This window comes from Apodemus sylvaticus, chromosome 22 (assembly GCF_947179515.1).
Source record: "Apodemus sylvaticus chromosome 22, mApoSyl1.1, whole genome shotgun sequence".
Lineage (NCBI taxonomy): Eukaryota > Metazoa > Chordata > Mammalia > Rodentia > Muridae > Apodemus > Apodemus sylvaticus.
Genome location: NC_067493.1, coordinates 7,798,604 through 7,825,228, shown reverse-complemented (window position 1 = coordinate 7,825,228; position 26,625 = coordinate 7,798,604). Strand labels below are relative to the sequence as shown.

At 41.3% G+C, this 26,625-nt stretch overlaps 1 protein-coding gene and 1 pseudogene across 1 annotated transcript; one reads left to right on the top strand and one right to left on the bottom strand.

The window, feature by feature from the left end:
- The window catches only part of LOC127673252 (zinc finger protein 431-like), a 39,731-nt pseudogene extending 16,932 nt beyond the window's left edge, over positions 1–22,799 (top strand).
- LOC127673169 (uncharacterized) lies at positions 5,128–6,344 on the bottom strand. Its single transcript, XM_052168780.1, has 2 exons — positions 6,262–6,344; positions 5,128–5,677 (listed from the first exon to the last, which is right to left on the bottom strand). Exons 1-2 carry the CDS (start codon positions 6,342–6,344, stop codon positions 5,128–5,130), a joined length of 633 nt encoding a protein of 210 aa, XP_052024740.1.
- Positions 22,800–26,625: the final 3,826 nt, after the last annotated feature.

Genomic DNA, 26,625 nt, shown 5'->3' with positions numbered 1-26,625 from the left:
TTGCTGCAGTAGGCTGAGGCTAAATCAGACCTTGATTGCAAACAGCATAGTTGATTTTTTTCTAGGTAATTTAGTTTTCAAAAGGAACCAGACTTTGTCAGGCTGTAGTAGGACGCTTTGCAAAAACCTAGAGTGCAGAAGGAGTTGAGGAAACACTGGACAGAACCTCTGGCGCCTATGTGCCTGTATATGAGAAATGTGATCCAGACACAATTTCATTTAGTTTTCAGGTCCTCTCTGCTCACCATTGTTTCTAAGTATCTCTAGAGTGTGTTGAATATCTACACTCTCAGTACATTTTTCATCGACATTAACTCTGCACAGGTGTTTCAGCCCTGGGTTCTGCTTATCTTATGACCCAGCACACATGAAATCGAGATATCTTAAGAATGCTTGAAAACTTCTTCTTCTTCTTTTTCTTCTTCTTCTTCTTTTTTATTTTTTTTTATTTTTTTAGAGACAGGGTTTCTCTGTGTAGTTATGGCTGTCCTGGAACTCACTCTGTAGACCAGGCTGGCCTGGAACTCACAAATCCTCCTGCCTCTGCTTCCCATATTGCTGGCATTACAGGTATGTGCCACCACCGCCCAGATTGAAAACTTTTTAATAAAACACCATTTAGTCCTGTGACCTAGTCTCCAAAAAGGAAAACAAGAAAACGAAACAAAAGACTGAAGGTTCTCAAAGTAAAATTCCTCTCACTCTGGATGCAATTGTCTATGGTTAAACATAATAGGCAACTTAATAGATAGGGAAAGGGATAATGGGCCAACAAATCTATTTTGGGTACCAGGTTAGGGAACAGTGTATCCTAATGTGTATCCACTCCACACTTCATCTTTTCCCTATGTCCATTTCAACAAGAACACAAATTTCCATCATTTGAATACTGTTATTAAGAAAGCTGTAAAATACCAAACATGAAGTAACTGGCTTCAAAGACACAGCTGCCTTGCGAGTTCCTTTTTTGTAATACAGGAGCTGACAGATGATCCTCCAATTAAAACTCTTAGCAGGCATCAGGGTTCCTGGGCCCCAAACAGAGTTCTGGATGAATTCATTCACTTCTTATTTTGGCTAAAAGTCCTTTAAACCATCCCCAATAGCCTAGATTCCTGGAAATGTCAGAAGCAGGATCCTGATCAGTGCAGCCCCCACCATCACAGGTCTCAAGTTCCAGGGCTTTCTCCCTGAGCAAGCTTGGAAAGGGTTGGTCTGGCTCCTCTATACCTTTGACTTTGTTGTTGTCCACATCTCTTGAGGGCACTTGTGGCTCCCTCTGACCCTCAGTCTGGAAGACCTCTGTGCCCTTCATGGCACAATTAAATGTGCTGCTGTATCTCAGGTTGTCTAAGCTCTCAAATATATAGTAAAATGGGTATAGATCCCAATCAACAATCCAGCCATCATCAAAGCTGTGGTTTGGCTTTCCACAGAAAGAAAGTGGCTGAGACATGGAAGATCTTGAACTCACAGCTGGCAAATTACGTGCACTCGACAGTCCATGCTCTTCGGAATCTTCTGTATTTTTGACAAAACTCAGAACCTTCAGGTTATCCAGGGAATGCTGAGGGTAAGTTCTTGACCTTCTGATATAGAGAAGTCTCCAGTTAGTTAATTACATCCTCCCAAACATTTCACTGTGGTAAATTGAGTGTTAAACCCACAATACTAGCATCTATTTGCATTGCATAAGGAGGCAAGTTTCTGCCTAGTCTGGTGGTGCAAGAGTTTAATCTCAGCCAGGTACGCACCTTTAATCTCAGCACTTGGGAGGCAAAGGCAGGGGGATTTCTGAGTTTGAGGCTAGCCTAGTCTACAAAGTGAGTTCCAGCACAGCCAGTGCTACACAGAGAAACCCTGTCTCAAATAAAAGACTTTAATCTCCACCTCTACAAGGAATGAAACAGATTGGGAATAGGAGCAGAAGCAGGTGCATCTCTGATCTCAAGGCCAAACTGGTAGTGAGAACTAGTTTCAAGACAGCTAGGGCTACACAGGAAAACCTAGATTCAAAAAACAAAAAAGCAAACAAGAAAGGAGTGTAGCTTCTCAAATAAACATTCTATCACTCTGGATGCAATTATCTAGAGTTAAAATTATAGTGAACTGATGGAACAGGCAATGGGGGAAGTGCTCATGGGTCAGTAAATCTACTTGGGGTGCATGTTTTAAAGAGGAAAATATCACATAGAATGATCTCTCACTCACCCTCTCTTTCCTGAAAGGAGATATATTAGAATGACTTACATGATGCAGTCTGCCTTATTCCACAACAGCTGGATAGGAAGCAAAGTCCAAGAATCCAGAAGGTCTCAGTCCCTGAGGCTGGATGTCTCAGCAGGTCTTCAGTAGAAGATGGAATCACAGACAAGTAAGCAATAATGCCCGGAAAGTCCTAAGCCTTGCTATCTAGGAGAGAGCAAGCAGGCAATGTAAAAACTTTGTTCCTCGTTGTTCTTATGTAGGCCTCAAAACTAAGGTGTGGCTCAAAATAAAGGAGTGTGTTCCAGATTCAATCTCTGCATTAAAGGTGAGTGCCTTCTGCTAGGTGTGGCAACTCAGACCTTTAATCCAAACACTATGGGAGTGAATCAAGCAGGTGGAACTCTGTTAGCAGCCTATTCTTCAAAGTGAGTTCCAACAAGGTGAGAAGGGAAGTGTAGTGCTATTGAAATATTAGTGATCTACAAACTAACAGATAGGAGCCGATCTGATGTAACTCATAGTAGGGTTGTTAATTTATTATTTTATATTATTTGAATTAGCTTGGACCCTACAAGAAACCACTATCATGCAGGATGGTTGTGGTTGTTGAGGGAAATGCAAGAACCAGAGCCAAGGAATGAGGCCTGGCAAGAAGGCTAAATTCTTCTTTTTCAGATCCTCATTTCTACAGAGCTGCAGCCCTTATACTTCTTTACCACAGAGGGCGCTGTGGTACTGGCACTCCAGGTGGTCTGGACCTCAGTGGTCACACACTAGGCTTCCTTCTCTAGTAGCTATGACTTGTCCTGCAAGCCACGTTCTTCAGGGTGTCAGGAGGCCTGAGTTGTTTTCCGAAGTTGATTTGAAACCCATGTGCAATTTTGTTCCTCTGAACATTCGCTGTGCTGACAGGATTGGACTCTGCCAGGTGAACAGAGGTAGAATTCTGCAGGAGATTAGGGTCTAGAAGGTGTGCTGCTAAAGGCTGACCAAAATGCCTGGTGCCCGGATTCAAGGAAGGAGATGCATTGCAGGTGCCATGGATTCGGTTTGTTTTCTGCCCCACTAAGCCTCCTGACTTTTCAGAAAGCAGACTTCATTTTGTCTACCTTAGGTAAATAACCCATTCAGCTCTACAAGTGTGCCAAGACTTGTGACACATTCCTTCCCCCTCATGGAATGCAACAAACTCAGTGCAAACACAAATCTCCTTGCAGCTGCTTTCCTTTCTGATCTTCTATGATTTTCCAGACATCACAGACAAGTGTTCAACTGGTATTCTGTCTCAGCTGGTCTTTTCATGTAGCTGTAGTTTCCCTGTTGCCTTGGGGCCATGGCCCAAGAGTACACTTGACAGGGAAAGCACAGGACAACCATGGTTAACTGACTCACTCACCCCGAGTTTTATGTGAGTCTTGCCATCCTGGCAAGGCAGGTCCAGAGTTAGTTCCCCTGTCTGCATGTCCATACTTGTAGAGACCACAGCTAGACCTGGGACCAAGGAAGGAGCCAGAAGCTCCAAAGCTTCCTAGTTCCACAGCTCTGCCTCTGATCTCCAGGCACTGCCACTTCTTCCCAGCAGGGGTCGCCATGGGCTGCTCTTCCCCCAGAGAGGAATGCCAATGATCAGTGACCAAGTTTGCATTCTCAGGGCTCTGCTATCTGTGAATTTCCCACACAGCCAAGTTTTCCATGGGTGTTGGCTTGTGCGAGCTGAAATCATTTCCAAATGTGTCCGTGATTTCTTGGTGCTATCATTTAGACAACCAAATCAGATTACGCCCAGCAAGCTGCAATGGGACTTGATTTGAACCCAGGTTGTGCTCCTAAATACTGACAGAACAGCCTGGTGCCCAGGGATGACTCATTCTCTCAATGAATCCAAGATGTATTACCTGAGTCTTCCCACCTCTGTTGAAAGTTCTAGGTGATGTGATTTATAGATAATATTGAATATTCAAAGGAAAACATGCTGGTCAGTATTTCTGTGCAATGTCTATTGTTTCCTACTTACACTTCCTGAGAAAGGAAGTTCAGAGAGTCAACTGTAAGAAATCATTCTTTAGCCTGGCACATAGCTTAGCCTACTGAGGGATTCAACTGCTAGGGAGACCAACAATAGAAGTAAGGCTTGTAAGAGGTGAAGCTCTTCCAAGACTGGAAGCACTTAAAAGACACACTCTCGAGGCCAGGGAGCTGGGTTTTTTGTGTCAGGGCCAGCACTGCCCTGAGCTTCCAACTTAGCCTGTCTGGTTTCTGCAGGTGAGTTCCCTTGTGAAGCAGAAATTTCCAAAGGAAAATGCTGAAAATAGAAAGAATCTTCTGTGCAGAAGTCGTGGCACAGGCCTCTAATCCCCATACTAGAGAGAAAAAGCAAAGTAAATCAGAGTTCAGGGCTAGCCTGGTCTACATAGAAGGAAGAAGGGGTAAAACAGAAGTTGCAGATGGTGCCCAGATTAATTTGTAAAGGAAGCATCTGGGTAGATCACTCCTCAACCATGTTGATTAAGCAGAGTAGTTTCCCAAAGTGCTCCAGGATAATCCCTGTGTCCTGGTTGTTTTGTGTCCCTGCGCACATAAAAACCAGGATGCCAAAGTCTCCTAAGACTTGTTTAAAAGAAACCACCAGTTACTCCTGTAACCGAAGGTAGGAAAGAATAGAATATCCTCATCTGGGTCCACCCTAGCCCACATATTTTTCCTAGGGCCATTTAATAAGAACAAAAATTTCCAGCTTTTTATCAATTTATTAAGAAAGATTTAAAGAGACAAGCAAACACACACCAGATGGCTGCAAAGACATAACTGCCTTGTGTGTGCATTTGCTTTAATAGAAGAGCTGACAGAAGATCCACTAATTTCAAGGTCTTAGCAGGCATCAGAGCTCCTGGATTCCAAACAGAGTTCTGGGTGGCTTATTTACTTCTTTTTCTTCTTTTGGCCAAAAGCCTTTTGAAGCCATGGCCAGCATCCTAGGTTCCTGGGACTGTCAGAAGCAGGATGCTGGTCAGGGCAGTGTCCACCATCATAGGTCTCAAGTTCCAGCCCTTTCTCCCTCAGCAAGCTTGGTGAGGGTTGGTCTACCTCCTCTATATCTTTGTTCTTGTTGTTGTTGTCCACATCTCCTGAAGCCACACGTGGCTCCCTCTGACTCTCAATATGGGAGACCTCTGTGCTCTTCTTCATGGCACAATACAATCTTTGGTAATATCTCAGGTAGTCCAAGCTCTCAAATACACAAAAGGAGTACAGATCCCAACCTGAAAACCAGCCATCCTCAGAGCAGTGGCTTGACGCTCCACAGAAACAACGTGGCTCAGACATGGAACACCTTTTACTCAGGGCTGGCAAGACAGGTGCACTTATCAGTGCATGTTCTTCAAAATCTAATGTATCTCTGTCAAAACTGGGAGAGGACTCCATCATCTCCTTGGCTTTATCTATGGAACTCTGTGGCCAAGTCCTTGACCTTCTGATTCAGAGAAGACTCTAGTTAGTGGATTTTACTCTATACTCCATGGCTTCCCCCAACCGTTACATGGTCTGAAACTGGGGATTAAACCCACAATTCTAGGTTCTGTTTGCATTCCCTAAGTAGGCAAGATTCTGCTCAGTCTGAGGGCAAAATCCTGTCATCCCAGAACCTAAGGGAAAGAAGCACATCTGGAACAACAGAATCAGAGGCATGTGAATCTCTGATCTCAAGGCCAGCCTGGTAGTCAGAACTATTTTCATGACAGCCAGGGCTATACAGGAATGCTTATTCTCAAAGAATAAAACAAAACAAAAAACAAAAAAAAGCAAAGGAGTGAAGCTGATCAATATAAGATGATATCTCTCTGGATGTTGTAATGATATTTAATAAAAAAATGAGCCAATACATTCTTCACCCACCATAACTACAGGAGAGACAACCAGCCCACTCAGTGAAGGCCTTGGAAGGGGTAGCAATCTAACCCTTTGTTAGGGTCAAGCCAGGCTATCAAGAATCTGGTCACTGCCTCAGATATTCTAGAGCAGTCCGGGCCACTTCTTGCCTCACCTGACACTTACCAGGTCTCCACAGCTGCTCCACCTTTAGAAGTGATCTCACTTTTGCCTCTGAGGCAATCTCTTCCAACTAGCTTTCTCAACATCTCAGCTGAGTTCTCTCTCTGCCATATGCATGGGATCTATGTTTCACACATGTCACACTACCCATGGGACACCAGATCTGCTGTTCACCAATCAAGGTACCTCAAATTACCCAGAAGAATAGACTCTCAACACTTAATTAATTGATTTGCCAGTTAGATTTAAATATATTTTTAAAAATTTCAAGATGCCAATAAGGTAATAACAAAGCCATCTATGATAGTAAAAGTTCTATCCCAATAGTCTAACCTTTAGATATATTTACCTCTGATTTCACCTTGACTCCCTGTATCTCTACCTTCTCCCACTCATGGCTCCTGCATGCACCTTCCTGTGTCTCTCTCCCTAGTTCCTCCTTCTCCCTTCTAATCACTAGCCCCTCACCACATCAATGTGAAGGGATATGAAAAATCTTTCAACATCACGCAATTGTCTAGAGTTAAACATTATAGGCAAATGGCTAGACAGGCAATGGGGAAAGTGCTCATGGGCCAGGGAGTCTATTTGGGGTGCCTTTTTTTGAGAGCAAAAGATCACATAAAATGATCTCCCTCTCACTCTCTCTTTCCTGATAAGGGGATATATTAGATTGACCTCCAGGATGCAGTCTGTCGTATTCCACGAGAACTGGACAGGATGCAAAGTCTAAGAATCCAGAAGATCTCAGTCCCCGAAGCTGGATGTCTCAGCTGGTCCTCAGTAGAAGATGGAATCACAGACAAGCAAGGTCTAATGCCAGCTAAGCAATATGACTTGCTAGCTAGGAGAGAGCAAGCAGGCAATGTGAAAACTTGCTTCCTCCATTCTTATATAGGACTCAAGATGAAGGTGTGGCCCAATTTAAAGGTGTGTGTTCCAGATTCAATCTTTGGATTAAAGGTGAGTGTCTTCTGCCAGGGGTGGTGACACGTGCCTTTAATCCAAGCACTAAGGGAGTGAATCAGGAAGCTGGATCTCTGTGCGTAGCCTGGTCTACAACGTGCATTCCTATAGAGCCAGTGGTATTGCAGACAAACCCTGGCTTATAGAATCAAAAAAAAATCACAATGACACAGTTATGTGGCTTTCTTGCTCCATATCCAGATTAAAGGCCTGTGTCTTTCAAGGTCACAGAGACATGCATTTAATGATAGTGTTCCTACTTCAAAGATCCTGATTACCTTCTACAAATTAAACAACAAATCCATTGAAGGTGTGTCCTTATGTTTTGGATTTTTCATAATTCAAGATGTAATCAAGTTGACAACACAGAATAGAGATCACAGAGTGTATTTCTCTGTGTAACCATGGCTGTTCTGAAAATTGCTTTGTAGACCAAAGTGACCACCAATCAAAGATCTTCCTGCCTCTGCTTCCCTGGTTCTGAGATTAAAGGAACATGTTAACATGATCTGCTTGGAAGTCCTGTTAAGACTACTTTCTTTTGCTGGCATCATGAGCAGTTGCTAACCCTGTATTCCCAGCAGAGAGATGGTCAGGGGAAACAGCTAAGTGTAGAGATGAAGCTTCAGGACACAGACTCTCCTCTCCACACCCCACTACCCAGCCTCTCTATCTGTCTCACATTTTAGGTCCTGCCTTTGAAATAAATAAACAAAACTTTTACATCCTGTAGTCTCTGTCTGCACAGAAGGCAGGCAGGGATCTCCTGGGATAGCTGGGCTCCAGGCTTCCCTGAACTACAATGGGTACGTGGATGTCAGCTTTTGGTGTTCAGGGGGAACTCTCCCTGCGAGGGTGAGTGACCCCAAGTACATGGAAAAATAAACCTCATGCTCTTGCATGCTCTTGGATCTTTCATCAAGCTGTGTGCTGAGGGGTTGTGCACCTGAGTTCAATCCCTGGGGCTTCTGTTGAGTTCCAACAATCTTTGCACCCTGTTGTTTCCAAATGCTGAAAATTCGTCCACTTTCATTCCATTGTTGAATACATGGTGAAGCTGTCATTGACCAAGGTTCTCTTTAGGCCCTGTACTTGTACAGAGTCTTACCCCATTGCAGCCCACGTCTGGAGGTCTAGCAAACTGCTCTCTGAGAGAATCTCAACTGAAACTACATTTCCATCTTTGTGAAGAGGCTTTTCCAGGACAGCACTGTACAGGACACCAAAGCTCTGCTCTCTGAGCTGACTTTCTCGAGCTTGGTTTTATTTCTGCAGTCACTCCATGGCTATGGTCCTGACACACACTTGTCCAGTGTGTAACATGCCAGAAGATGCTAACTGATGGATTCTCACTCACTCATGCAGGGTTTGGGGCCAGCTTTGTGATCCTAGTTAAGTCCATAATTAATCTGCCCACTCCTTTGACTGTAGTGTCAGGGAGATGTTAGTAATCTCCAAAACACAGACAGGAGCCAATTGATGCAACTCACAGCAGGGTATTTATTCCAGCTAGCTTGCAGTTATCCCTGCCTTGCACCACCTTCCCTCAGGACAGTTTGTGTGTGTGTGTGTGTGTGTGTGTGTGTGTGTGTGTGTGTGTGTGTTGGAAGGGAAACCATGTATGTTTCTTAGGGCAAAGTTTTATAGAAAGCTGTAAGCAGGGAGTCCAGGTGTAAGCATCTAATTGAAAAGCTTCTGTGTCCTTTAACAAGTTGCCTGGTACTGGGAGTCACATCATAAACTTAATTTATGTTTTCCTCTGCATTGGTGGAGGTTAGGCAAGGGCTTGGCTTGTAACCTGGGGGTATGGGTTTGTTGTGGGAATGACCTGAAGTTGCAGGTCTTGTCGAAAGTGTAACCTGGAAATGGTGGTCTTGTTGGGGATTAGCCTGGGGACAGGGTTTTGTTGGGGGTGGGCAATGTGGAAGCTAATGTTAGGTACAAGCCTCTTACTTTACCTGTGTAAAGCACAGGTCAGGTTCTCTAAATTGGATCTGAACTTAAATGATTTGGCATCTCATGGCCACACTGGTGGTAGTTAGAAAAAGAGCCTAGCCAATGAATAAGTCTGGCCAGAAGCATGAATGTTTCTTGGCTCCAAGCTCCAAGCCTGTGACTGCTTCCAGTAGAGGGCATGCAGGAGCTAGCACTGTGCACTGTCACAGTTCCCCTGGTCGTCTTTATCCATGAGTATTTGAAACTTGCTGCCTATGCAATTTCCACTATGTTGTCAATAACCTCTGATTTGAAATCTGTTAGCGATTTCAAACTTTATACATGATTTTGTTTCTAAGTGCTTTCGTTTTACTGACAGGATCAGACACTGCCAGGCAGGCCACAGTGGGATTTTGTGCGAACCCAAGGTCTAGATCCCATGTGCCTAGACACCGAATAAAATGCTTGGCATTAGAGTGTGTGTATGTGCAGGAGATATGATGCTGTGCTGTCAGCAGGCTGAGCCTAAATCATACCTTGATTGCAGACAACATAGTTAATTTTGTTTCTAAGTGCTTTACTTTTCATAAGGAACCAGACTTTGCCAGGCTGTAGAATCCTAATTCTTTGCAAAAATCTAGAGTCCAGAAAGAGTGGAGGAAACACTGGACAGAACCCCTGGTGCCTATGTGCCAGTATATGAGAAATGTGATCCAGACCCAATTTCATTTTGTTTTCAGGTCCTCTCTGCTCACCATTGTTTCTAAGTATCTCTACGGTGTGTTGAATATCTACACTTTCAGTACATTTTTCATCGACATTAACTCTGCACAGGTGTTTCAGCCCTGGGTTCTGCTTATTTTATGACCCAGCACACATGAAATCGAGGTATCTTAAGAATGCTTGAAAACTTCTTCTTCTTCTTCTTCTTCTTCTTCTTCTTCTTCTTCTTCTTCTTCTTCTTCTTCTTCTTCTTCTTCTTCTTCTTCTTCTTCTTTTCTTCTTCAGGGTTCTGAAGTCTCCAGTTAGTTAATAACACCCTCCTAAGCATTGCACGGTGGTAAATTGGATGTTAAACCCACAATACTAGCATCTATTTGCATTTCCTAAGGAAAGAAGATTCTGCCCAGTCTGGTGGTGTAAAACTTTAATCTCAGCACCTATAGGAATGAAGCAGATTGGGGATAGAAGCAGAGGCAGGTGGATCTCAGATCTTAAGGCCAGCCTGGTAGTCAGACCTACTTTCAGGACAGCCAGGGCTATACAGGATAATCTAGGCTCAAAGAATAAAACATGCAAACACAAAAGGAGTGAAGGTTCTCAACATAAGATGCTATCACTCTAGATGCTGTAGTGGTATTTGATTTAAAAATGAGCCAACACATTCCTCATCCATAATAACTGCAGGAGAAACAGCCAGTTGGCTCAGTGAGGTCCTTGGCAGAGGCAGCAATTTAACTCTTTGGTAGGGTCAAGCCTGGCTATCAAGAATCTGGTCACTGCCTCGGTCTCTCTAGAGCAGTCTGGGCCACTTTGGGCCCAGACTTTTTGGCCACTCTTGCCTCCTATGACACTTACCATGTCTCCACAGGGTCTCCTTCAGAGTGCTCTCACTTTTGCCTCTGAGGCAATCTCTTCCAACTAGCTTTCTTAGCATCTCTGCTGAGTTCTCTCTCTGCCATATGCAGGGGACTCACATTTCACACATGTCACCCTACCCATGGGACACCAGATCTGCTGTTCCCCAATCAAGGAGCCTCAAATTACCCAGAAGAACAGACTCTCAACACTTAATTAATTAATGTGCCAGTTAGATTTAAATATATGTTTTAAAAGTTCAAGATGTCAATAAAGTAATAACAAAGCCATCTGTTATAGTAAAAGTTCTTTCCCAGTAGTCTAACCTTTAGATATATTTAACTCTGATTGCATCTTAGCACCCTGTATCTCTACCCTCTCCCACTCATGGCTCCTGCATGTATCTCCCTGTGTTTCTCTCCCTTGCTCCTCCTCCTCACTCCCTTCGAATCACTAGCCCCTCACCACCTCAATGTGAATGGATAGGAAATATCTTTCAACATCACACCATTGTCTAGAGTTAAACATTGTAGGCAACTGATTAGGCTGGCAATGCGGAAAGTGCTCATGGCCTAGCAAGTCTATTTGGGGTGCCTGTTTTTGCAGCAAAAGATCACATAAAATTATCAGTCACTCACTCTCTTTCCTGATAGGGTGATATATCAGATTGACCTCCAGGATGCAGTCTGTCTTATTCCACAAGAGCTGCATAAGATGCAAAGTCCAAGAATCCAGAAGATTACAATCCCCGAAGCTCGATGTCTCAACTGGTCTTCAGTAAAAGACAGAATCACAGACATGCAAGCTCTAATACCAGTTAAGTAATTAGACTTGCTAGCTAGGAGAGAGCAAACAGGCAATGTGAAAACTTGCTTCCTCTATGTTCTTATGTAGGCCTCAAGATGAAAGTGTGGCCCAAATTAAAGGTGTGTGTTCCAGATTCAATCTCTGGATTAAAGGTGTATATCTACTGCTGGGTGTGGTGACTTATGCCTTTATTCCAAGCACTATCAGAGTGAATCATGCAGGTGGATCTCTGTGAGTAGCCTGGTCTACAAAGTGTGTTCCTATACATCCAGTGGTATTGAAGATAAACCCTGGCTCATAGAAACATTAACAATCAGAATGACACAGTTATGTAGCTTTCTTGCTCCATATCGACATTAAAGGCCTGTGTCTTTCAAGCTCAAAAAGATCTGCATTGAATTGGAGTGTTCCTACTTCAGAGAACCTGATTACCTTCTACAAATTAAATAACAAATCCCTTGAAGTTGTGGCCTTAAGTTTTGGATTTTGCATAATTCGTGATGTAATCAAGTAAAAGCGATTTTTCAGAACAGCCTTGGTTACACAGAAAAATACACTCTGTGGTCTCTATTCTTCTCGCCAGAGAAGGAGCCTGCACAGGAAATTAGTCTGGCTAGAAGATTAAATGGTTCTTGGCTGTGAGCTACGAGCCAGTAACTACATCAACTTGAGAAATGCAGCCTAGCTAAATTCCACTAGGCTGTCAACAACTCCAAGCTCAAATTCTGTAATAATTTCAAACCTCACAGGTGATTTTGTTTCTAGGTGCTATCATTTTGTCAATGAGATCAGACCCTACCAGGTAGGCTGCAGTGTGATTCTGGGCAAGCACAAGATGTGGACCCCATGCACCAAAACACTGACCAAAATGGTTGGTATCCTAGTGTGAGTGTAAAGGAGATGTGATGCTGTGCTGTCAGCAGACTGAGGCTTAATCAGACCTTGATTGTAAATAACATAGTTGATTTTGTTTGTATGTGTTTTACTCTTCAAATGGAACCAGACTTTGCCAGGGAGGCTGTAGTGAGATCTTTTTTAATCCCACTTCCAGAAGGTGTGGAGGAAACCCTGAATGAAACCCCTGGCGCCCATGTGCCAGTATACAGGAAATTTGATCCAGACCCAATTTCATTTTTTTTCAGGTCCTCTCTGTTTGCTATCATTTCTAAGTATCTCTGGGGTGTGTTGAATCTCTACACTCTCAGAAGAGTTGCCATTCATGTTGGCACAGCAGAGGGATTTCTCAAAGTTCTCAAGGTTGCTTCCTGTTTGGTGGTTATCTTAATGGCCCAGGACACATGATAACCAGGTTTCCTAAAACTGCCTGAAAACTTCTTTAAAAATTCACCATTTAGTCCTCTGACCTAGTCTCAAAAGACAAAAAAGAATTACAAAAAGGAGCGAAGATTCCCAAATTAAGATCCTATCACTGTGGATGCAATTGCCTAGACTTAAACATTATAGGCGATTGATGAGACAGGCAAAGGGTAAAGTGCTCATGGACCAGCAAATCTACTTGGGGAGCCTACTTTAAAGAGCAAAAGATCACATAGAATGATCTCTCAATCATTCTATCTTTCCTGAAAGGGGAGATATTAGAATGACTTACAGGATGCAGTCTGCCGTATTCCACAACAGCTGTCTAGGAAGCAAAGTCCAAGAATCCAGAAGATCTCAGTTCCTGAGACTGGAAGTCTCTGCTGGTCTTCATTAGAAGATGGAATCACAGACAAGCAAGATCTAAGCCAGTGAAGTAATAAGACTTGCTATCTAGGAGAGAGCAAGCAGGCACTGTGAAAGCTTTCTTCCTCTGTGTTCTAATATAGGCTTCAGGATGAAGGTGTGGCCCAAATTAAAGGTGTCTGTTCCAGATTCAATCTCTGGATTAAAGCTGAGTGTCTTCTTCTGGGTGTGGTGACACATGCCTTTAATCCAAGCACTATCAGAGTGAATCATGCAGGTGGAAATCTATGAGTAGCCTGGTCTACATATTGGGTTCCAAGACAGCCAGTGGTCTTACAGAGAAACCCCACTTCATGATAACAACAACAATAACAAAGTTCTGTGGCTTTCTTCCACCATATCCAGATTAAAGGCCTTTGTCTTTCAAGCTCAAAAAATTCTGCATTAAAGTTCAGTCTTCCAACTTCAAAGACACTGACTACTTCCTACATACTAAACAAAAATCCTGTGAAGGTGTGTCCTCAAGTACTGGATTTTTGGTTAATTAGAGATTTAATCAAGTTGACAACAAAGAATAGCAACCACAGAGAGGGTTTAATGGAAAAAATATAATATGAGCAGGGCCTTGCAGACCCCAAAATGATATCAGGGGATTTGAAACAAGGAACTGTAGTCCAATTTATCAGTCCATTTATCAGTGATAAATAGCAGGCAATCTTGGAGCTCATTTCTCTTACTGGATATCAGGTGAGTGGTCAGATTCTCCAGTTTATTTTCCTACTTCTTGATAACAATTGTTTTTGGGAGGATATTTGTGTCATACCCCAGCCTCTGCAGCTAGAGGAGCACAAGTAAACTTGCAAAGTGGGAAGGCATAGAGAATGCACAGACCAGGCTGAGGACCAAAGAGAAAGAGAGCACACCTGGAATCCAGTGAGACAGGAAAGACTTTGGCACCAGCTTGAAATGCCTGCTCTGTGGATCTCAGCTCTCCCATCATTTTGTTTAAATTTGAGTATCTAAGCAGACTGACATTTTGGCTGCCTCCCAACACATGCTTATGATGACCTCAGTGATGGCCTCTCCATGATTGTTAGTAACTGCACAGGGTGCAACTCAGCTTCAGAGCCCCCAAATATGAAGTTACAGAAGCTAGAAAATATTGCAGTGTCCCCAAGCACCCATATGCAGTGTTCATAATCAGATGCCCTATCGTGGATTCTAGGCTCATAACTGTGGATTAAATAGTTGCATATGGCAAACCATTATCAAAAGACTGAACAATTCATCCAACAGAAAGATTAAAGCAATCTAGAGCTGGAAAAAATATCTGGCTTCTGATTCTGACAGTAGTTTGGCTGCATTAGAGATATGTCTGACACCCAATCTGCTAATTCAGAAAGCTCAGATGTCTTTCTCAGGGCTAAGGTTGTCAGAGGAGGACTGAGAATGTAAGGTCTCATAAGAATATTTTGCTCTGAGTTACTATAATCTCATAGCTCCTGTACCTATGAAAGCAAACTGGAGGTAAAATGTTGAACTGATATAAATTGGGAAATATTTCCTCCCTGACTCTTTATGGATTCCTCTTGAATCCAGGTTACACCCCCATGGTCAGTAAGTGGAAAATATAAAAATTCAATATATAATAGCGTTTGACTAACCAGTTTGTATCTTTGGGGTGGACAAACTAATGTACTAGAATCCTGACATTTCAGGAATTAGAACCAGGAAAGTTCATTAAATTCACTGTGTCAGCATTTCCTGTTACCAACTACTGGGAAGCCAGGCTCAGAGATGCCTACTCCATGAATTTTCACATCACTTTTCCATGACTCACTGTGCCTTTTCCAGGACCACATCTTCCTTGCTGGTTTACAGTGAGATAGAAATCCAACTTCCTTTGGACTCTCTCTCATTTCTCTAAGCTCCCCAATATCACTCCCAAGCAGACTTCTCCTCCATCTTGCAGGCATAAATATGGGTGAAATCTCTAGGGACTAATTGAAAGCGCTGAGAGCAGTGGGTGTTGTGACATCACTGGTGACATCACAGGGGATGCCTAGAGCTCTCCAGGATACACTAGAATGTTCACACAAGGGATTGTTTATGTCATGGGGTACAGGCTTTTTTTTTCCTGTTAATGCTCTTCCTCTACTGAACAGAAGCTGAGGGGCCCATCCCGGGAGACTCTCCTGGGACACAAATGTTGATCACCTCCCTTTCAAAAGCCAGAGGTCTCAGCCACTGAGATTTGTCAGTGTCAGAACAATGGGAAAGTGCTGTGCTTTATTTCCAAATGTGTTAGCTGTGGAGACCTGGGTCAGGATGGAGAGAAGAGCCAGTCCATCATGTTGGCAGCAGAAGACTTGACATGTCCACTTTCTTCCTAGGCTTTGGCCGCATGAACTTGTTAGAAGGCAGTTCCAGGGTCACCTTCAGCATGTGGAGATTCAGGATGGGAGGGACGTTCTCAGGAGGGTCTTGCTTGGAGATGATGCCTGCAGACAGCGATCAGGAAAACAAGATTACTCTGTTTTGTTCTCTTTGGTCAGAGTGTCAGATCTGAGTAATCTTTTATATATTATATAGTATATTGTATTGTATATATATATATATATTCTATGTTTACCATTTTACTATTATTATTTTCCAGCTAATTCTTCAATTTTAACACATATTTGTATATATTTCTTCAATATTACTTGAATATTAGTTAAGAGAAACTTTTTTATCAGAAAATATTTCTATTTAATTTTTCAATTATTTAGAGATGTTTTTATGTACACAATATTATCTGAATAATTTCCCATGAAAAATCTTCAATTTAACACTACTTTTCTATGCACTGCTTTGATTTTATCAGAAATATTTTCCAAGAAAATCATCAATTTAATAAGAAAATGTTTGTAAGTGCTTGATTTAGTAAAGATGATTTATCTTTTACCATTATTATTTTCCAACAGATTCTTCAATTTTAACACTTTATTTTTCAATTTTTTCCTAAAAGTGAGTTTGCCTACACATTTAGTTTTCTTTGTCAACTTTTTATGTGTATTTATTTTCAATGCCAAATCTCAATTTGAAATAAAATTTCTGTATATTTCTTCAATTTTATAAGAAGTATTTTCCCTGAAAGCCATCAATTTGATTAGAATTTTTTTTACATGGTTTGTCAGTTAGTTTTGATGTATTATCTATGTTTACACTTTCATGTGTATTATTTTACATCAAATTCTTCAATTTTAACACACATAATAATATATTTCTTCAAATTCACTGAAAATGTCACATTGGCCTCACTGTCAGTCACTCAGAGACTGCTGGTCCTGTCCCTGACATCACGCCAACCCCGCCCCTCGCCCATCTATCTCAGCCCTGGGCAGGAGCCATGTTGGATTCCCTGACTGTCACCCAGCAACCGCTGGCCGCGCCCCCTGACGTCACCCGCGCCCTGCCCCGGGCCTGGAATTGTGGAACAGGACCACATTCGTTTGCGCATCCGGATGAAGATAGTGTTCCATGCTGCGGGTGTCTGTGAGCTCTCAAGTCACACCGCGCTATCCTCCTGTCGTCTGCACAGAAGCAGTCTGTAAGTTTGGAGAGGCCTGGCAAGACGCGGGCTTCCCGCTCTGTAAAGTTTACAGTGGGGCGGAGTCCAAACCCTCTCTGTGCTCTGGGCTGGGACATTGGACTGGCAAGGCGCGGGCTTCCCACTCTGCTCTGGAAAGTTTGCAGCTGAGCAGAGTGCAAACTCTCTCTGTGCTCCTCCAGGCGGGCACAGTGGCCTCCTAGCACGACCCTCCTGTGGGAACAGAAGCCGAGCCTGGCTGCCATGGATCTCTGGGCTGTGCACCGGGCCCTGGCTTCTGCTTGTGAGCTGGTGAGACAGGAAGGGAATTCACAGGCCAATAAACTGAGTCATGATCCTTAATGACACAGGCTGGGCTGTGACATGATAAAGACCTGGCAGAGTTTACAGAGGTCTGGGCTGGCACTTTCCCAAGGAACATTAATGATCAGGTTGGAGCTGCCTGGGGTCAAGGGCTGTAGGTTGGGCAGGACTAGGTCCCAGGTTAGCTTTTTTTTTTTTTTTTAGTTTTGTTAATTATTTCTGTAGTAGTATTTTTTTATTGCTTTACTTTAGTTGCTTAGTGTTTCAATTATTGTGCAGTAAAGGGACTTTTCCCCAATCTCTTTGGTATTTTGCATGCTTTTACATTAACTCTGGCTATATATTTATAATAACTCTGGCTATTCTTACACAGGCACCTTCTTTAGTTTAGGAAATTTTCATTTAGGATTTTATTGGAAATGTTTTCTAGACATTTATGCTGATTGATCTTCTTCACTCTCACCCTCACCTTCTCCTTCTGAGGTGTTCCCTGTGGGTGTGCAGCTTGAATGCTTCTCTGTGTCCTGCTCTGAGCTCTGCTCTTGTGTGCTGTGAGGGGACCTCAGGGAAACGCTGAAATCAAGACATGGTGAGTACACAATATCTGCCCACAGTCGGGAGGAACATGCAGCTGAGCAGTGGGACCTGGGGTGGTGGGTCCTCTATGGGGTTGGATCAGAAGCATCAGCCAGATGTGACTTCCTGTGAGGTTTCTAGTGGTGCTATTTACTTCATAGTTCAGGCCATAATCTCTGAATAATAATAAGATTCATATTGTTCTTCTTTTTACTAGCTGAATAGTATTCCATTTTGTATATGAACCACATATTCTGTATCCAAATTTTGGTTGGCGGCCTAATTGATTTTTTTTCAGTGTCCAGCTGTTATAAGTAAAACAGATATGAACTTAGTGGAACACATGCTCCAGTGGGTAGATGTCCTAAGAACATATCCTAAGTGTAACATGTCCTCCTACTAAATCTTAAATTCATGGAAGGAGTAGGCAATGTGTCCATCACCTTAGAAGCCAAACTTAAGAGGATCTTTTATATGGTGTGGCTTCTGAAAACTGATAGATGATAAATTCGAGTTCCTGGATTCTTCCTGTATGGTTTCAATTTGGCACGATTCCTGCCATCTTTTGGCAGAGTCAGAGCCATAGGGAAGACTCCATGAGAGTTCATTGCAGTGAAATTATGAGGATGATTCTTGAGTTGCATTTTGCGACCACAGCTTGTTGAGATAACTAAGGCATTGGTAAATCTTCCATGGAGAGATGTATACAAGGAGAGGATGTACCCAAACTGTTACAAGAGGTGACCTTCAAGATTTTGCCTTGTGTGTCAGAAGAGACTTTAAATGTTTGAACAGTGTAGGAGTTCCTGCAGACTGTTAGGATCCCTGAAGAACGACTGAATGCATTTTCATCACAGGATGAATATTTGCCCATAGTGTCAAGTGTCAGGATGCAGTTGATTGAAACAAAAAGCTTCTAGATAGGATGATGTCTTTGGCTGCTTGTCCGTCCTGTCTGGCTTTCTTTGTGAATATTGTGGAAGATCTTTTGGTAGGAGCCATTCCAGATACCTTCCAGGATAGTGTTTATAGAATGAAAATTTTATTTTTTCTCCCTTTTTTTGCTTTTCCAATAATTTATATATTCATTGTCACCCTTATCACTATCCCCATTAAATGTCCCTTGCTATGGCAGAGTCCCTCCCCCAGTCTCCTCTGTTTTTTTCTTTGAGAGGTTGTGGGGCCCGCAGGTATCCCCAAAATTGGTGCATCAATTCTCTTGTGAGTTAAGTACATTCTCTCTCACTAAGGCCAGACATGGCAGCCCAGTTAAGGAAACAGATTCAAATGATATCCCCCCCACACACACACACACAGCTATAGGGAAAGCCCTTGCTACAGTTGTTATTAGACGACCTTCTGAGCCTGTGAGCTGCACATCTGCTATATATGTGCCAGGTGACTTAGTCTGTCCTGTGTATGCTATTTGGTTGGTGGCTTAGTTTCTGAGTGTCCCCAAGGGTGCTTGTTACTTGAGTCTCTTGGTCTTCCTGTGGAGTTCCTATCCTCCTCAGGGGTAACAATCTTTCCAACAAACCTTCCATGCAATGATTGATTCTGGATCTCTGCAGCTTTTTCAGTCAGCTGCTTGGTGGATCCTCTCAATAGACAATTAATCAAGGCTTCATTGTGGGAGCATAACAGAGTGTCATTAATAATGTCATGGATTGGTGCCTGTCCATAGGATGGCACTCTCAAGTGGGGCAAATTTTCATTGGCCATGCCCTCAGTCTCTGCTCCAGATTTTACCCCGCCTTTCTTTCAGAGGGGAAACATTGTGTCCTTGGTGTGTTCTGCATTGTGGTTGAAACTGACCCTTCAACTTTCTTCTCATGCTCCCATATATTCACTATAATCTCTTTCTTTAAATCATATAAAATACAATAGATACATTTACTAATCAGTGATAATCTATTTTACAAGTCTAGTTGTTTAGAATTTTTATATTTATTTTATTTTTTGCTTTTCTTTTCCAAAACAAATTTCGCTGTGTAAAATTTGTCTGTCCTTAAAGTAGTAGAGAAACCACAAAAGACACATGTCTTGTATTTTTAATATAAGCATATTTTTGTGTGGTTTTTCTTTTTTTTGTTGTTGTTGTTGGTTTTTGTTCTTGTTTTGTTTGTTTATTTGCTTGTTTGTTTTTTAGATTTGGTTTTTTCGAGACAGTGTTTCTCTGTGTAGCCCTGGCTGTCCTGGAACCCACGTTGTAGACCAGGCTGGCCTTGAACTCAGAAATCCACTTGCCTCTGCCTCGCAGAGTGCTGGGATTACAGGTGTGCGCCACCACCGCCCAGCTCCGTGATTTTTATCCATATCTTTAGTATTGAAATTTGACCAAATGTTATAGAGTAAACCTCATCTTTCTGCCAGATGAGTACAGATGTGCTGTGAATTTATCATTCTTTGTAGGAACTTTCATAGAGAACTTTGAGTTCAGTATCATTTTTTCCCCATGGTTGTTTTTTGTAGGGATTGAGGGTCTTAAAATATACATTTTAGTCTCCTAGAACACATTACAAAGGCCATGCCAGTGTGTAGGTAAATGACATACACCTGGCTGTGCCTCTGTGATTAAAGACATGAGAAAATACACCCAGCTTGCCCATCATGTTTGTAGTTAGTAATTGTTCATACAATTTTTCAGATGTGTGCTCGGTATTGTGGATCTGTTTCCTCTGCATCTCCCTCTCAATTCACATTTCTCTGGAAAAGCTGTGTCCTATTCAAAGTGTTCAAAAGTGACAGAGGTGTATCTTATAATTAAAGCTCCTTCTAAAATGACACAGTAATTATAAATTATGAGTCAGAAAATAAGCAGAGCAAGCACGAGAATTATGTGAATATATATTTGAGAAAGCATATATTTGTTTTCCGATGATGTTAGTATCATGCTTTGTGTTGTACATTTGTATGGGATATTTAGGATGCAGTGACTTTTGATGATGTGCATGTGAAATTCACTGAGGAGGAGTGGAATTTGCTGGATCCTTCCCAGAAGAGTCTACAAAAATGTGATGTTTGAAACCTACCTGAACCTCAAAGCTATACGTAAAACTGTTATTTTTTTTTTCTGAAGGAAACAAATGTTTCTTGGTTATTGATGAACTTCTATTATTTTAATTGTATGAAAATTGAGCTGAATAATTCAGTTTCTCTGAATTTTCACTGTAACTATCACGGTGCAGTTAAAATTCACAGTACCTTTAATTTTGCCTATTTTCCAATACTATATCATTCATTTACTATTACTGTGTTTTAGGCTATAATTGCAAAGAGCATCATCTTGAAGAACATTGTCAAAATAATAAAAGTCATGAAAGGTAATTTTCCTGTGCAAGCTGATACAAAATTGTCTCTGAGGAAATTTTAATATCTTATGGAATCTCCTGCAAAAAGCTAGAGTGTAAAGTAACAGTCTTTAAGTGTAGATATGATTATAATATTCTTTCAAAACCATGGACCTCAAGATCCGATATGTGATTTGTGTATCCATTTGATAAGTATCTCCGTTAAACCTGTGCTGTGGATCTGCCAATCTGTATAGTCTCGTAGTATTTAGAAATTGCACATTGAATAGTGATAAATTTATATCCAAAGCATTCTATAAGCAAATAGTCCATAGAAAATTTGGTGATACTAATATTCTTGTAGTAATATGGTTCAGTTTGGTGAGAGGGCATTTTATGAGAATCAAGAATATTGTTGTGGAAAAACATTAGTCCATATTGCACATGTTATGAGAAACAAAAATTCAAACAGTGTGAATGCAATGCGTAAACCTTTCATTTATCATTCTTTTATTAGGTATATCATGTGTCACAATGGATAATAATCATGTGAGCATAGTGATATGGAAAGAAGAAACATAAAATTTTTGTTCTAAAACAAGAAGATATGTAGTATTCTGCCTTTGGAAGAAATTAGGAATATGAAAGACATTTGTAATTAGTTGGGTTTTTAGCTTTACAGGGAATATCCCAAAACTCATAGTGTAAAAAAATCTTTATGGGAACTAGGAATTTGGAAATTCTTCTGTGTGTCCTGGTTCCCAGTCACATGTGTTGTAATTCACACTAGAGGAAAAATATGAATATAATCAGTGTTATACATATCAGAGTTTTTCTAACTTTATTCAGATAGCTAAAATATATCATATAAAAAGAGGGTGTTATAAATATGAGCCGTGTAATAACCATCATAGGTGTCTTGAACAACTCATGATGAGGGAGAACAACATGTATATATAAAGTGCTAAAATCTTAAGGTCTGATGCTTCTTTACCATTAGACAAATTGTAAACATAATTCATATTAATTACATGATTGATCAGAGTAATGAATGTGGTAAAGATTTCACATGTGCTAATTATCGTTGCAGGCATGTAAGAAGATATGCTGGAGTGAAACTCTATGAGTGTAATATATGTGGTAAAGCCTTTACAAGATCAAGTCATCTCCAATGTCATAAAACAACACATACTGGAGAGAAACCTCATGAATGTAATCAATGTAGTAAAGCCTTTGCAAGACCCAGTCATCTCCAAACACATAAAATGACACATACAGGAGAGAAACCTTATGAATGTGATCAATGTGGTAAAGCCTTTGCACAGCGCAGTAATTTTCAATATCCTAAAAGAACACATACTGGAGAGAAACTTTATGTATGCAATCAATGTGGTAAAGCCTTTGCATATCACAGTTATCTCCAAAGACATAAAAGAGCACACACGGGAGAGAAACCTTATGAGTGCAATCAATGTGGTAAAGCCTTTGCACAGCACATTTATCTCCAAATTCATAAAAGAACACATACTGGGGAGAAACCTTATGAATGTAAGCAATGTGGTAAAGCCTTTGCACAGCACAGTGCTCTCCAAAGACATAAAAGAACACATACTGCAGAGAAACCTTATGAGTGCCATCAATGTGGTAAAGCCTTTGCACAGCGCAGTATTCTCCAATATCATAAAAGAACACATACTGGAGAGAAATCTTATGAATGTAAACAATGTGGTAAAGCCTTTACAAGACACAGTTATCTCCAGTATCATAAAAGAACACACACCGGACAGAAAACTTATTAATGTAATCAATGTGGTAAAGTGTTTTCACTAGGGATAAGTCTCCAAATTCTGTGTGCTGGAGAGAAACATAATGAAAATGATCATGAATTAAGTGGGAATTAGGAGGGTATCATAGTAGGATATGATAGACATGGGTGCTTGGGATTGTTTCCACTCTGGAGATTTTTTTTTTTTTTTTATGATTTTGCAAAGAAGTTTGCTGCCCTCGTCTGAAGAGTTTCTTTGAGGTTAAGGTAAAGATGTTTATATTAATTGTATTGACAAAGTAAGTCATGAAAATCACCGCATAGAATTTGGCCTGAAAGTTTTTAACAAGCATAGAAACTAAGAAAGGAAAAATAAAAAAAGAAAGGTTCAAAATACAAGGCATCATCAGGAAGTTGAATGACGTTTAATCTTGTGATCAAGGATATTCAATGGCATTAAAGGAATGTTTACATTAGGACAAGATTACATTCAGCTAAACATATGGGTTTGCAGTTGTATGAAAGAGAACTGTATCATGTTAGGAATTATTATTACCTGGATACTGTTTTGATGTAGACACATGAAGATACAATTATGTAAGAAATTGCCAAGAGATAGATTTGGATTCTGGGTTCTGAATTTAAAATGTAAGCAGAAAGGCTTAGTTCATGTCATGGTGTTACATGCTTTTTAACCCACCATTCATGAGACAGAGTCATGCAGATCTTTGAGATCAAGGTAGATCTCTAAGCAAGTTCCAGGAAAGCCAAGATTAGGCAGTGATATATTTGAAATATTGAAAGCTGCTGATAATGGAATAGAGGGAGCCATGTTCAGGCCCTGGTAAGCAGCAAAACTCTGAGAATTTTATCATGAAGTGGTGTTGAATATTGTCAGAGAATTTTACATTACCTCATGAGATGATCAGTTCTTGGTTTTTCTTACACTTTAATCCCATTTTGTTGAACCATCACTGTTTCTAGAATGAAGCCTTCCTCATTGTTAATGGTGGATGATCTTTTGATGTGTTTTTTTATTTTATTTGTTTTATCTTTTAAGTATTTTTGAATCTGTGGTTTTAGGTATAATTGGTCTGTAATTCTCTTTTTATCACTCAGCATTTCCTGACTGGATATATGAGTAATCAGGGTTCAGAAAATAAATTGACTAATATTTGTTTTGTTTCTATATTGTTGAATACACTGAATTCTTGTTAAATCCTCTTTGAAAATCTGGTAGGACGCTACCCTAAAACTCATAGACGTGGGCTCATTTTGTGGACATATTTTTAATGAAGTCTGTTTTCCTTCATGATTTTGTCAGTTTAAGTTCTTTTTCTCTAGTTTAATTTTGGGATGTGGATCTATTGAGGAAGTTAGCCATTTCTTTTAGAATTTCCAAGTTGGTGGAATGCACCCTTTTTAAACTATGTCTTTACTACTCTCTGGATTTCTTCATTACCTGTTAATTAATCCCCCATTTCATTTTAGATTTCATTAATTTGTATATTCTTTATCTTTTAATAGGGGTTTGTTTATCTTGTCTAATAAAAGGATCAAAAGACCAACTCCATGTCTCATTAATTAGTTGAATTGTTCTCTTTCTATTTTATCAATTTCATCCCCCAACCTGAAAATTTCTTGATGTCTCCTCCTCGTTTTCTTTGCTTCCTCACTTCTTTCTGTTGTAGCCTTTAAAGCATGCTGTTAAATTGCCAGCATGGGAGTTGTCCAATTTTTTTTTGTAGGCGTTTTGTGCTGTGAACTTTCTTTTAGCTCCACTTTCATTTTCTTTGTGTTCTATGAGATTATGCATGTTGCACATTCATTTCCCATAAACTCTAGAAAGTCTCTGATTTCATCCTTTATTTCTGTGTAGACCCATTTTCTCTCAAACATTAGTTTGTAGTCAGTTGCTGTCCTCCCTCATCTCTTTCAACACTGAGACATCAACGGGTTTTGGGCCCAGATCATGTATTTTTTCTCATCAGAGAGTGTGTGGTCTCCTGGGTCTGTTGCAATCAAGGACATGAGGAACCCACTTTCTAGGGGCCACCCCTGGGCTATCTTGTTGCTCTCTGGGATGGAGTTTAGTCCTTGCTCATCAGAAGGTTCCTCTCCTTATAAATGGCCCCATGGAAATGAGAGGTAGCAATGGCACACCAGCCCTCTGTGTCTTGACCCTGGGGAAAAGATAACCTTACCACAGTGAGAAAGGCATGCCTAAGTCTATGAACCCACAGGAAGCAGACACATCAGAACCGGAAGTGACCATTTGAAGAACAGGAAGTATCCATGCCACACCCAGAAGTGGTTGTGATGTCACAGGAAGGGACTGGCCCTAACCGAAAGTGAGTGTATATCACAGGAATTATCTCAAGTTTTAGAGAAAGTGCCCATTCTATGACCGGAAGTGAACGTCACTGTCACAGGAAGTGGCTGTGGCTTGATACGAAGTGACTGTAACATAATAGGAAGTGTTGTTACACCACAGGAATTGGCGCTAATGACTTTAATGTCCTTTCTTATATCTAATGACATTTTCAGAGCTGCCAGTTCAGCTTCCTGAGCTGACATTCCTGCCAGGTGTGGTCCTCCACATGTGATCTCGGTATTTGACACCACCGCTGCCCCAGCATTCCCCTGTCCATCCTGAATGAGACAGTTGCCATTGGTGAACCCCATTACCCCTACATCTATGTGAGCAGTCATACAGAGGCCCATCCAGTGAGGTCAGGGTCCAACAGCAGGGCAGCTGAATAGATACTATGGGGAGATTCAAGAAGGGTGGCTAGTAATGAGTCCTTCTGGTATAATTTTTACCCAGAAACCATTGTGACTGAGGTGTAAATAGAGTGGTTGTTAGCTTGTGCCATTGGTTACACATTGGACATTGTCTAATGCCAGGACCCCTGGTCTGAGTATGCAGTCCATAGGTCTACAAAGGTCACCTGATGTTGGCAGAGTAAGGCTTTTTTTTTTTAGCAGAGTCATAAGTAGTCTGAATTTTTAAGGCATCTACGAAGTACTCCATGCTTGTTTTGTTTCTGTAGCCACTGGGAAGTCACTTGTAAACTGGTGAAGAAATTCTGTCTGTTTTAGCAAAACGGAATGTTGAATTTTATGAACAAAAACTGGTGGGTTTACATTTCACTTTTAGGGTTACCCTGATCTTGTGGTGGGGCAGTTTTGATTCTCAGGGCCCCCTCATCTAATTTATTGAGGCTCCAGTCTGTTGCTTCTGTCCTCTCATCTGCGTCTCCTCTGCAGTCTGTCCTCCATTAAATACTCTCTTTGCCACTATCCTCAAATCTCTTAGACAACTCTTTCCTAACTACTCCACCCTCTGGGTTTTGTCTTCATAGCTGGTGTTCCCTGATTGACAAAAGCTCAAGCCACTGCTGCCTTTGCTTCTGGTGAATCAAGATCCATGGGGGTGTATTGTCAAAAATGTCTCCATGACACAATATAAAAAAGCTGTAAGGCTTTTATTTTCTCTCTTTTATTTTTTCATACACTCTGGCCAAATTTGTGAGCCATCTTGTGGCTACCTCGAGACCTGCCAGCATAGCTGGACTGTGGACAAAGGGCCTCCTCTTACCTTCAGTGTTGTTGCAATAACAGTTTGGGTGAGTTAGGGCAAAGCAAGCATATTGGGGCCAGTAACCAGCTCATGTAGCAAACCCAGACACTATTGTGGATGCCAACAAGTGCTTGCTGACAGGAGCCTGATATAGTTGTCTCCTGAGAGTCTCTGCCAGTTCATGACAAACACAGAAGGAGACACTCTCAGCCAGCCATTGAACTGAGCACAGGGTCAACAATGGAGGAGCTAGAGAAAGGACCCAAGGAGCTGAAGGGGTTTGCAGCCC